General features: G+C 41.9%; 1 protein-coding gene across 1 annotated transcript; it reads left to right on the forward strand.

Annotated features, from left to right (window-relative positions):
- Positions 1-18: 18 nt before the first annotated feature.
- SDAD1 (SDA1 domain containing 1) lies at positions 19-12,561 on the forward strand (the record flags this gene model as incomplete). Its single annotated transcript, XM_010014943.1, has 21 exons — positions 19-132; positions 436-534; positions 695-805; positions 1,415-1,486; positions 1,579-1,679; positions 2,278-2,335; positions 2,668-2,742; positions 3,008-3,109; positions 3,454-3,523; positions 4,271-4,374; positions 5,065-5,122; positions 5,699-5,757; positions 6,125-6,201; positions 6,909-7,006; positions 7,422-7,498; positions 7,787-7,916; positions 8,416-8,516; positions 8,953-9,149; positions 9,661-9,745; positions 10,105-10,266; positions 12,468-12,561. Coding segments are annotated over 21 exons (2,001 nt in total), but the record flags the coding sequence as incomplete, so codon positions are not given.
- Between the last annotated feature and the right edge of the window lie 871 nt (positions 12,562-13,432).

A 13,432-nucleotide genomic window follows, 5' to 3' on the forward strand; every position in this document is an offset into this window, starting at 1 on the left:
GCTGACGGCCCTGTTGTGTGTGCTCAGTTCCTCCAGCAGTACCACCACTACCAGTCCCATGTGGAGATCTTCACCTTCCAACCGGACAAGCCTAGCAAGGAGCTGGCCGAGCTGGTCATGTTCCTGGCGCAGGTAAGCCGCTGCCCCTCTGAAGGGCCGCCGTGGCGCTGGCCTGGAGCCCTCCACCAGCCGCAGAGCCTTTGCCTTGAGCGTGGTGGCTGCGGCAGGTTAGGCTGTTATGTTGCCAGAGTCGCCGTAAAACTGTGCCTTGACTGAGGTTCCTGCAGCGGTGTTGTTTGTTCCCAGCAACTTGAGTCTTGTGTTTGAGCACTTGGGACAAATTTCTGAAAGCATTTTTTAATTGCATCGTACCTCTTACATCTGGGCATTAAGCACTTAATTTTGATAGAATGGTAACGATCTGTTTCCATGTAGGTTGCCCACTGCTACCCAGAGCACATGGCCAATTTCCCCCAGCAGCTGAAGGAGCTGCTCTCCTACCACCACACAGTCCTGGATGTGGACCTGCGCATGGTAAGACCTACACTGAAAGGCATTTTGAGTCCTCCTGTGGCTAAAATGTGGCCTTTAGATGTGAGACAAGGGCTTACGGTTCGCTCTTTAAATTTGTAAGAAAGATGGAAACTGTGGAGGGTTATGAAGTCCTGGATCTGATTCCCCCTTTCTCTTACAGACATTCTGTAAGGCTTTGATCTTGTTAAGAAACAAGAATTTAATAAACCCAACGAGTTTGCTGGAGCTCTTCTTCCAACTGCTGCGGTGTCATGATAAGCTTCTACGAAAGGTAAGCTGTGCTTACAAAAACCCCTCTTGATTTCCAGTGGGATTTGACTGAGTTGCTGGAAGTAACAGAGCACTGGCAGGCAGTTCTTCTCCTGTCCTTGTTAATAAAATGGGAAGGTTGAAGTTAGTTTTGCTCATTCAGCAATTGACAGAGGCAAACTCAACCTGTGTGTTAGGTTAAAAGTGGGATGTGCTGCTGTAAATATCTTTACCGTGTCCTGTGTTTGGAATGGAGCAGCCTGGATGTGGTGCAGATAAAAACCCTACAGAGGTTGCTGTCAGAGCAGGCCTTGCTGAATTCTTTGTGAGGACTTTGGAGGAAAACAACTAAAACCACACTAGCTGCTGGTTAATGCTGTATTTTGTGGTGGTTTTTGCCACAGAAGTGGCAATACTTGCTTTCTGCTGCCCGAATTGCTACACTGGCCATTGGAACATGCCCGAGTGGAGTAGGGGTTGGGAATTTTTAAGCAATACTTCATGGTGTTCATTTTCCTGCCTTAGTGCAAGCATGCTTTTCAAATACATGAAAATAAAGCATATGTGAGACTTGACGGGATAACTTCTTGTAGTTTTTCCAACTGTTAACTTTGGGACTCTCCCTTTACAGACTTTATACACTCACATTGTGTCGGACATCAAGAATGTCAATGCTAAACACAAAAACAACAAAGTAAATACAGTAAGTGTTTTGGTTTTCAAATGTACTTCAATTGAACCTCTTGATACTGTGAAAGACTTGTAGCAGTAACTGTTTCCCAACTTGTTTCTTAGACACTGCAGAACTTCATGTACACTATGTTGAGAGACAGCAATCCCACTGCTGCCAAGATATCTCTGGATGTGATGATTGAGCTTTACAGAAGGAATATTTGGTGGGCTTGGCAGGCTCGTATTGATTCCCTGTTTGTTACATGCAACCACTCTGACATCACTTGTGGCACATAGTGCAAAATGTAATGCAGGGGACAGTGACTTCACTCTACTTTCATTTGTTCCAGAGGGGCTGTATTTTGTGGAACGGGGTTTAGATGGGAAGAAACACTCTTGTGTGAAGTCTTGGTGTTAGTTAGGTGGAATTCTTGATGTTTTAGTTGAAAATGGTATGTAAATTGTGTGTATTGCATTTGAAACTGAAGCTGTGTGCAGCTCGCTTCTTGGAGCTCTTGCACATAAAAGCTGCTAATATTAGCATACAGCTTGTGAGGTACAGTGGGAAGAGGAATTTTGGTGTGTTTTTCTTGTTAGGTATGTAAGTTCATTCTAGATGACTGATCTAATGGGTGCTTTGAGTTTTGTGAATTGGTTTTGTTTTGTGAAGCTGTACTACTTTGCAAATCTAGTTGGAATGTTGAGAGGTTTGATTCTAAGGAAACTTCCTGCTTGTTAGGAGTCACTGTCGTGAGAGTTTTTCTGGGAATAACTTGAAGTTGCCAAACTTAAAGTAAAAGGTGACGTTTTATTTTACACCAGGAATGATGCCAAAACAGTCAATGTCATCACAACTGCCTGCTTTTCAAAAGTGACAAAGGTGAGAACAAAAATCACTTGATGAAACTGGATGTTACCATTTTTCCTGCAAATGCAACTTATTTTGTAATTGCAAACAAGCTTCACTGATGATTGGTCTTTGTTTTATTTTCAGATACCACTTGTGTTGTGGGAGGAGGTGGTATTTGGTCAGCAAAAGCTGGCTGTCAGTAAACCACTCTAGCTTACTCTTGATTTGTTTTGCTTTCTGTTCATATCCCTGCCTATAAAAAATTAGGGGAGTCTTGGTATAACCTTAGATGTGGATGTAGGGCTATTTTAAATACTTTTGTCAGTTTGTCCTGTCCTACATAAACTTACATTGCTTTTCAGGTGTTAGTTGCTGCTTTGAAGTTCTTTCTAGGGAAAGATGAAGATGAGAAACAAGACAGTGACTCAGAATCTGAGGTGGGTGTTGTGATTAAATCTTCTCCTCTGCATTCTTCAAACTCATCATGGGCCTGTCATCCTAGTGACCCTGGCTCTGCCAGTGTGTCTGCTTCTGTTAGTTTTCCATCTTGTTTCCTGTAGATGTTTCTGTGCTTCACAAAAAAGTTCAGTGTTTCTGACAGCTGGCCCTAGCTGATAGCAGGATGCCTTTGCTGTCTGTCTGAAGACTAATGCTAAGAACTTTGCTTTCCTAAGTCTTATTTTCCTTGCATTCTTTCTCAAGGACGATCTTCCCACGGCCAGAGATCTGATGATGCGCTACGCAACCAACAAGAAAACCACCAAGCGCAAGAAGAAACTGGAGAAAGCAATGAAGGTTCTCAAGGTGAGGAATGCCTGACTTGGCAGTGTTTTAGCTTAATCCTTCAAGTGCAAAGATCTTCTTGTTGCTCCTGATGACTTAGTTACCTTCTGTCATTTCTTCTAGGTAAAGGTCCTTAACTGTTCTAGTGTCCACTGGCCAGGCATATGCTGTGTTTACCTGGAAGAGAGCTGTTTTGAAACAGGCTTAAATTCCAAGTTGTGGATTAGTTCTGCTCTGGGTACCCTTTGCCTGGTCCTCTACTTTATGAAGTGTGTGGTGTCTTGATAAATATCTCTTCAATATAGTTCCAGTTGCCTCTTAGGTCAGGTGGAAAGAAAAAACTCTGTGTCTCTTTTTGTACACAGAAACAGAAAAAGAAGAGCAAGCCAGAGGTGTTCAACTTCTCTGCTATTCACTTGATTCATGATCCCCAAGGTAAGCCTGCATTGTGTATTGTCTTTTTCAAGTTCGGCGTTAATCCTGGACTCTAAAGCTTAGACACAAGTCAGCAAGGAGAATGAGTGACAGACAGACACAAATGTGAGAATGTGATGGTTGCTGTGTGCTTTATCCTAGAACTTCGTAGCACTTGAAGAGAATAAGATCATATGTCTTCTGCTTGTTGTAGTGCAACATTTTAGATAGACATGGAAGGAAAAATATTACACCGTCTGCTTGCGGTTGTTACAGATCAGGATGCGGCTCTCCACCTCTGTTCTATGTTTGAAGGCCATAAATTGGTTATTGGAGGGTAGTTTACTACAGCTTCTTTGGCCTACCCTCTTCAAAAGTTTATTTCTTCTTCTAGTCTGTTTGTCTAATAGCACTTGACTTGGTCTTAATCTCATCTAGTGAACCTCTGGGGATTTTGTTTTTCAGATGAACCCAAAATATATCTAAAACCCCCTAGCTTTAAATACTGACCTTATGCTTATGATGCTGCGGAACTTCTGCTAGTTTTCTTCTGATCAACCTGTGCACATCTTTGGACCTTTTAGGCATGTGAGAAGAAAAACGTCTCCATTGGGAGAAGTGCTCTGGCCACCTTTAATTTCTTGTGCCTGAGGGCACTGGGGCTTAAAGACCCAAATGGAACTGACAGCCCTTATTAAGGGCTAATCCTGGCTGATTTCTGCCTTGTGCTTTTTAAGTCTACCACAAACCTGTTGTTGCTTCTTCTAGACTTTGCAGAGAAACTGCTGAAGCAGCTGGAGAGCTCTAAGGAGCGATTTGAAGTGAAGATGATGCTCATGGACCTAATATCTAGGCTAGTTGGAATACACGAGGTAGATAATCTGTTAATTTTACAATGGTTTGATGGCAGCCATCTTGGTTTGGGTGGTGGCGTGCTCTGGCTTTTTCCCTCTGGAATATGAGGTTTAATTTTCCTGTACGTTGAAAAGTGCAGATGGATGGTCAGGTAGTTGCCACTGGGAAGGGTGCAGTGGGGTGGACTTATGTGGTACTAAGTGACCTCTGTTAGAGAAAGCTGTTGGTCTGGAATAGCTGAGCTGTCCCTAACAAATAAAGGAGAGCATGTCTTTGTCAAGACCTGTGTGCTCCTGGGAGATTCTTCAAAGGAGATGAGTCCAGTGATTGCTCATAGACAGCACTCTGAGGTACAGCCGAAGTGTCACTGATGTTACTGGTGTCTTTCTGTTTTGTGAGAGAAGGTTGTGTCTCTGAGGCAAAGTGGCACACTGTAGGGTTGTGCAGCAGAGTGCCCTAATTTGAATTACGCACAGGTTAACAAGAGCTGCTCTGGATTTCACAGATCTTGGGATTGAGCCTTCTGTTTCCTTTGTGCAAGTCGCTTCCTCATCTCCACATTTATCAAACTCAGGATGTTAGAATGCATCATACAATAAAATCAGAGGCATTTGGGGAGCATGCTGGATTGTTTCACAGCATATCAGCCTAGGAGGGTGATCTCAAGCGTAGAGACAAGAAGCTAACCTGTTACATCTTTCTTGCAGCTTTTTCTTTTTAATTTCTACCCCTTTGTTCAGAGATTCCTACAGCCCCATCAGAGAGGTAAGTAGCTAGTAATAGATAATGCTGATGGTCTATCATCTCACATGTACAGTCACTTAAAAGTGGTACTGCAAACAAACAGGCAGCAGCAGCTTAGTAGTACTCCACAGACTTTTGGATGAAGGAAGTAAAAGGCTATGACTGCTAGAAGTGCGAAGAACTTTGGACTTTCATGGAAGCTGTGTGCACTCTGCTGCTGACTTGAGTGTTTGAGAAACTCAAGCAATGGAATAAAATGCATCTATTGAGTCCCTGGTTCCTTGCAAATCCTGACTTGCTAGCAAAGCTTGACTGCCTTTTGCTGCTTTGTTTTACTGGTGTTTCAGTCTGTCTTAGCTGTAGAGAATTTCTTCGTGTCTTAATTGGCTATTAAGGGACTGCACTGCTGCTGGGGTGGAGACCAGGTGAGTTCCCTTGGTGAGAAAGGAGAAATAGTTGTCCCAAGTAACTACAGACTGAAATGGCTTTGAGACTTAGGCTGAGTGGTTTGAGTTGGCTGTTTTGGTGGGTGCCTCTATGAGCCAGAGTAAGCTGCAGCAACATACTTTTGGCATCTTCTTCCCTCTTTTCTTCCAGAAGTGACAAAGGTTCTTCTGTTTGCTGCACAGGCTTCACATCAGCTAGTACCACCTGAGGTCAGTATTCCACCTGTGCTTGGTGATGTTAAAAATGGACAGCAGGCCGGCACGGAACTGAGTGCATTCATGGGGAGGGGGAAAAGCGAATCTGGTCAGACCCTTGGCCTTTAAAAGCTTACTGTAATTTTGGCTACTTCAGCAAGTTCCAAGGGATTTTTTTTTTTTCTATAAAGGGGAAGAAGACCCATCCCCATGTTTGATGTCTTCATTTCTGCAAGAGAGAACTTGTCTAGAAAATATTTGCAGGTTATAGTGACAAGTCCTGAGCTCTTTCTGTGAAGAGGTTCTGTTGTGTGTTAGTATGTAATCACTTCGACGATTTTACTGAATGCATTGTTAATTTAACCTTTTTTCTTATTTTCAGATTATCCAGTCAGTGTTAATGACCATTGCCAACAACTTTGTCACTGACAAGAATTCTGGGGAGGTCATGACCGTAGGGTGGGTACAGAATAGTAAAAAACCTGTGAAACTCTCTCTGAATGTGGAAAAATATTTATGCTTTTTAAACGACCTGCAACTTTTTGCTGTCATTTGTACTGCTCTTTACAGAACCTGCTGGATTAAAAATGAGTTAGGACAGTATCTCGGCAGAAACTTACTTTATTGTTGTTGGCAGTGGTTTAAATTCCTCAGAATGATGGGTTTCTGGGCTTACTGCTGTGGCTTAACTTTTCTGGATTTTATGGTGGTGTGGGATTTCTGCTTTCTGGTTTGATCTTGTATTTTTCTTGTTTCCTGGATACTGTTAGTTCTACTTCGAGGGCAGAGCTCTTGTCTGTGAGTTAATGTATTGGTATATACTGGTATATACTAGTTCCTAGTTCAGGACTCTGAATTTGTTTTGTGGATCAAATGTCATTACTGACAACAAGTGTAAATGTTGCTGTTAGTGAAACTGTTACATACTTTCTAGAAAGAAATACCTGTTTGATCTTCTAGTCAATGGCTGGAGAGTGGAGTACAGGCCAAAGATGGATGGTTTTGGAGAACCATGGCACAGAGCTCCTTGTGATGTTCTTTCTTATGTTTTTGTATAAATGCTGTATAAGCTTTTCCAAGTTCCAGCTCATTCAGTCTGTTGGTGGGCCAGTGGGAGCCTCTCCCAGCTGTGGTGTTGACAAAATAAATCATTCACCATTTTTCAGAATCAATGCAATAAAAGAAATCACTGCAAGATGTCCATTAGCCATGACTGAAGATCTGCTCCAAGACCTCGTTCAGTACAAGACTCATAAAAATAAAAGTGAGTGTTTTACATGGATATGATTTTAAAACTATCTTCCTGTATCAGCTGGTTCTCCATAGTTACAACCTTCAGAATAGTGACGTCTTAATTACTTTTTTTGTGGGCTGAGGGGTACAATTTTCTATGTTAGTTGCATTTCTCTGTATTTTTAGTGTATAAATGTAGGAGACAAAACAATCAAGGGTAGTTGTGGCAGGGAAACTAAGAGACAAAAAGAGACTAAGAAACAGCTTGTTAATAAAGATTTAGCCCTAAGGAAGAGCTGGATCCTGCACTGGGGAAATTAGAGGGAGCTTATAACTTCAGAAGAGGCATGAGCCGGGCTGCAAATATTGGTTGTATGAGTGCACTTTCCATTTGTTCAGAAGTCTGCTTTTCTGTATTTAATCCTGATTCCCTATTTTCTGGATAGATGTGATGATGTCTGCAAGATGTCTGATACATCTCTTCCGTTCCCTGAATCCAGAGATGCTGCAGAAGAAATTCAGGGTAAGTGTTGTTTTATGTGGATTCCACTAGCCATGAACACAGGCTCATGTAATTCCCCTGCCTTTCTGACAGGGCATCCTCTTATTTCAAGATTCCCTTAGTTCAGATTTATCAAACTCATGGGCAGAAGCCTGACCATCTTCCTAGAATTCGTTCAACTTCCTACTAATTAAAGATCTTCTCTTAGTTTATCAGGCAGAATTTTTCACTCTCCTCTCCACAAACTTTTGATAGATTCGTGGACATTAAAATACTAGCCTGTTTAACATGTGTTTTGTTAACTTACAGGGTAAACCTACTGAGGCTTCATTGGAAGCCAGGATTCATGAATATGGAGAACTGGATGCCAAAGATTATATTCCAGGAGCAGAAGTACTGGATGTTGAGAGTCAAATAGAAAAGGGAGGAACCCAAGAAGGTTGGCCTTCTTTTCTTTACCACTTCTATAGTGAGCATAGTCACTGAGATTTTATTTGGACATAAAACTTGGTATACTTTAACTTATTTTCTACTGTCACATGCTGCATGGCTTGCATATAGAATCACAGAATGGTTTGGGTTGGAAGGGACCGTAAAGATCACCTAGTTCCAGCCCCCCTGCCATGGGCATGTCTGTGTCTGTTCATGAAGAAGCATTCTTACTATTCTTGAATAAGTGCAGTTTACCTAGTGAAGTTTGATACTCTGTGTTGCTTGTTATGATAGACAGTGAGGGGTGGAGAAGCATAGGGACAGATGTTTTACAGCTATGAAACTTCAGGTGTTAAGCTCCTGTTCCTAGAGGAAAGTTTTTGTGTATTATAAAACACTGAAAATGTACTTTGAAATAGTACTTTGCAATCCAAGCTTAAATTATTTCCAATTCTAGCAGTTAAGCAGAATCTGTATTAACAGCTCTCTATGCATCTTCCCCTGAGCAGATGGATGGGAAAGTGCTAGTCTGAATGAGGAAGAAGATAATGAAGATGGAGAATGGATTGATGTGCATCACTCCTCAGATGAGGAGCAGAAAGAAGTAGTGAGTTCTATGTGTCTTCTACCCCAAATATGTATCTTGGTAATACCAGACCAGATTCTTTTGCTCTGCACTTTGACATGGCTGCTCGCAAATAACTATGCAGGGCTGTGGAGTAGCTTGACCAGGATCAGCGAGGTTGAAGTACCCATGTTGTTAGGGGTAAGGGGGAGAGGTGGGAAATTCTGTCCCACAGCTAAACTCGTTCAGAGCTGTGATACTTACATGAGGTTCTTCTACTCATTCCAAAATGTGGAGTGGATCTTTATTCTAGTGATACATGTTGGGTGTAAGACTATAAAGAAACCTTACAGCTGGTTGTAGCATTTCCCAACAATATTGCCCCTACATAAGTACTTGGGAGGCAGGGGTCATGGATCGGGGCATAAAAATGGTTTGCAAAGCTCTGGATGATTCATGTTTTGACTTCTTTGAAAAGGCAGAGAAGGTGAAAAGTATGCCCATGGAGGAACGAAAAGCCAAAGCTGCAGCAGTCAGTACAAGCAGGCTGCTCACTCAAGAAGACTTCCACAAAATACGTCTCGCCCAGCTTTCCAAAGAAGTGAATTCTGCACCTGGCAAAGCTGCAAAGAGGAAATACATTGAAATAGATGAAGAAGAGGAGGAGGAGGGCAGGTGGGATATGGACTACTGATGAGTGCTTTCTCTTCCCTGTATCGCCTATAATCTGGTGATACAGCTTTTAACTGCAGCAGGGCATGGAGCTCTGCTGTGGTCAGTATCCCCTGGTGACACACAGAGAAGAGCCACACAGCTTAGAACAGATCCTAGCTGAAAGATTTGTTTATACCTGGGAGAGAAGACAAGAGGGACTGTTGGAAACCTTGAGTCTGTTTTGCTTGTTCAGACCAATGGGTGTGGGGGGGTTTTATAGCAGTATTGTATCTCCAGAGTGCATAAACTTCATGTGTAAAGCAGGACTTGAAGACAGTAATGAGAGACTTATGTAAGGGTTGTCCCAAGCATGAGGATTAGACTGAGAACAAGAAGTGTTTGTGGAAATTTTATGGAAGGACAGTGGTGTAAGAGCTGGGTGAGAGACAAAGGTTCAAGAGGGCATCTTGGTTTCCTCGCCAGATGAATTTTGTGTGTGATGGCCTTCTGCTGGGTTTTTGTGTGTGTGCAGGGGAGAGCTGCTTTCGCTCAGAGATATTGAACATCTGCACAAGAAGCCTAAATCGGACAAGGAGACCAGGCTGGCAACTGCAAAGGTGAGGAACTAACAGGAGATTTCATATCCTCTGTCTCTAGATCTAGGTTTGTGTTTGTCTCCTGCAGAAGGAGGAAGAGGTGGTGTCCACCTGCCTTCTGTGTTTTGAGAAATATTTTGTATAGTTTTTTTGCTGTTGTATCTTGGCTGTAACAAACAGCCTCTTGCTGGTCACAAGTGACAATGAAAACAGACAAACCCAATTTTCACTGTTACTTAAATACAGTCAGCATGGAAAAATGTGTGATACAGTCCTACTCAACCTGCATTTATTGTTACTGCCATAGAACCTGTTGCCTTAGCAGATGATGTTAACTGTAGGGCATGAAAAATGATGTTATACTATGTTGTCTATTCTAGGCTGGAAAAACAGACAGAAAAGAATTTGTGAAAAAGAAAACGAGAATTAACCCATTTGCTAGCTCTTCCAACAAAGAAAAGCAAAAGCACAAGAACTTCATGATGATGAGATACAGCCATAGTGTCCGGACAAAAACCAAGCGTTCCTTCAGGGAAAAACAGGTAATGTTTAATGTTGAAAATAGATGGGCCATTCTGAGAGTAAACAGGTGAAGTGCTGTCTATCCTGTGCCATCAGTCATTGCTGCTGATTTTGATGGTTTAATTGCTGGTAGGGCCTTTGTGTGAGATGGCTGTGAGCCCTGTCATGAGGAGGTAATTCAGAGATGGTGGTGAAGAATCCTTTTGTCAGTCTCTGCTTCAGTGTGCATTGAGAACCAAGCCCAGTTGCCAAGTCATGTGTAGGTTAGGAAGGCGATGATATGGTTTGTTTTCCCTTATATAAATTGAAGATCATATTAGAACCCTGAATATAATACTGTGATAGAAGTAGCTTCCCTGATACGGAGGAGTGTTTTTCAGGACAAGCTTTTAGTGTGTTTCTTCACTCTGTATTATTTCTTTGACCTTTCTCCTATTACTGTCATATTATGGACTCGTCTGACCTGGCCTGGCTTGGCTTTCCTCTAATAGCTTGTCATAAATGTACTTAAAGTACAGACATAAATGTTACTTGCTATCTACCTGAAGCTGTTTAGAAAAACCAAAAAGACTTCAGTTTAGCTTGCCACAGTGTTTTCACCATGTGCTGCTCTCATTAGTGATGCTCTGGTCCTCTGCTGCTTCCTTAGCTCTAAGCTTGGCTGTGGCCCTTGGGGAAGGCTATACAAATGTCTATTGGACAATCCAGTTACAGTGTGTTCCCACAAGCAGCCATAACAAGGGTGGCTAAAGGGATATCTGAAAGGCAAGGCAGAAACTTGAGGGGATGACTTATCCAACCTAGAAGAGCAGAGCTGCCAGGAGAGGCATGTGGTCAGGGAGCCCCCTTCTCCTGTGGTGCCCCTCAGCTGGGCATCAGGCCCAAACTGTGAGTGGCAGCTGTTGCTGGAGTGCTGGTGTAGGCATATTACCTTGCCCTGCTGAGTTTCACCTTGGCAGAGTAAGTCAGTGCTAACAACAACAATATGCCTTAAAATCCTTTTATCTAACCTGGCAGATGGCTAGTCTAGGGCTTTACAGGGCATTACACATTTGAACTCCTTTGAACATGTTCCAAGAAAAACTTCTAGAATAATGCAATTGTGTGCTGTTACTTTTTTGTATTGTTCTGTCTTGTGCTAGAGTGCCTTCAGATGCTTCTTTTACAAAACCTCCTTTGAGTTGTTTCCAGGGTCGTATCATTAGGGTAATGTATATTTGGGTAATTCTTGTCTTAAGAGTGGCAAGTGTGAAACAGGTTATAGACTCAATAGAGAAACAATGTCTTGTGTGCTTCTGTTAAACAGGAAGACTTGGACTGATATTCCCTGTAGTCTTGTCTATTTGCTGTCATTCTGCCTTACTCCAGATAAGGCTGACCATGTTCACACAGCTCTCAAACACACACGGTCACAAACAAACAATCTAGGCACTTAGAGGAAACTGCTGTTTACAATGATTCTTACGCTTGGCTCTCTTTTTCTAAAAAGCCATGTTGAATGATTTCAGTACTCACTTCCCACTAATGTTTCAAGTTTAAATGTAACAACTAAACAGTGAAAGAAGAAATACATCATTGTTTTCACAGAAAGTTAGGCCACAGCATCAGTTGTGTCGACCATGATATGGGAATAATGGTTTAAAGTGGATTGGAGTACTACAGTTGTAGGACACTGCATTCTGCTGCCCACTTTGGTGGTAGATTAAAAGAGACTGTTGTCTATAGCCCAGTATTAGATCCCCTTACCAACTAAAACATGTCTGAAATATACACCAAGTATCTCTCTAGAGTCATTTGGCACTTGTAAAAATTTCTAGCATCCCTCCTTCCCGCCTTGAAAAGCAGCTTTGTAATACTCTTTCAAAAAATGCCATTTAATCGTACTTACTGCTTGGCTAAAGTTTTTTTTTCTTGATCTCATCTAATTGAACATGAGTCAGTGGAAGCACAGTTTATGTTAATCTGATCTTCCTCATGTACAAAAGCTTTTGGTTTTTGTTTTTTTTTCTGAAGCCCCACTCTTTCTTGAATTGTACTACTGACTTCAGCTAAATAACCACAGCATTTCTACCACCTTAGTCATTAGCATTGTCTAGTTATGCTCCCAGTTGTAGCTGATAACCTATTAGTGTTTTTCTGAGGTGGAAAAAACCAAAGAGGGTTGTTGATGTGAGTGTTGCTGTCTCCTTACCTGAATACTGCCCTCTTGTTTTCTATTTAGCTGGCTCTTCGAGATGCACTTCTGAAAAAGAGAAAACGGCTACTGAAGTAACAGAACAGTAACAGAGAGGAATATTTCATCACCCTTGAAGAAACAGCCCTAGAAATGCTTATTTCCACCCACTGCTCCCCCAAAGGGACTCGAATGCCTTAAGGATTTATCTCTATTCTGTTCTGAATTAAACTGAACACATTCAAGCTGTTGGAACTGCATCTCTAGGACAGATGGAAGAGGCTTTAATCCTTGCAGGATTTTGATTTTTTTTTTTTCTTTAAGAATTCTAAGGTAGCAGTTGTCTTTTATTGAATATAATTTACTTACAGCTGGGTTTGTATGTGTAAGTATTAAAACATAAAACCTTATTGTAAAAATATTTTAAGCAATTCATGAATAGGTAATTGGAAGGAAAAATAATATTCCGTCTCAATCTCTAATGTGTGTATATAACGTGTGCAGCTGTCTTGGGGACATGCTACGGACTGAGTAAATAATTTTATAAGTGACTGGTTTTTGCCAGTGTAATAGTAATAAAAGCAATTTTTTCTGATACAGGTAAGTTCAAGTGATAAGCTGGGGGAAGAACAATCTCATTATGGTTTATGCCTACAGAGAATACAATACGCATTGACATAAAATCCTCCTTCACCATTCTATTTGTTGTTGAAAAACTGAAGCCCCCTTACCTGGCTGTGCAGCTGTCCTAAAACTAAAGATTTGGAGGCTGAAAGGGGGAGACACTTACTTTTCATACTCTTGAAGTTTAGGACAAGCGTCTAGTCTCCTCTCCTCCTTTTCCTCTTGTTTACAGCAAGCGGAAAGCCATGGGCTGTGGCTGTCCCCCCTCCCCTACAGACTACTGGACTACCTTTACCAAACTATTAGGCAAATAGAAGCCTGGGGCAGTGCAGTTTACTCCTGGGTTCTTTTCGCTGTGCTACAGTCGCTGTCCTTCCCGTCCTACCGCT

This window comes from Nestor notabilis, unplaced genomic scaffold (assembly GCF_000696875.1).
Source record: "Nestor notabilis isolate BGI_N333 unplaced genomic scaffold, ASM69687v1 scaffold30515, whole genome shotgun sequence".
Taxonomy (NCBI): Eukaryota; Metazoa; Chordata; class Aves; order Psittaciformes; family Psittacidae; genus Nestor; species Nestor notabilis.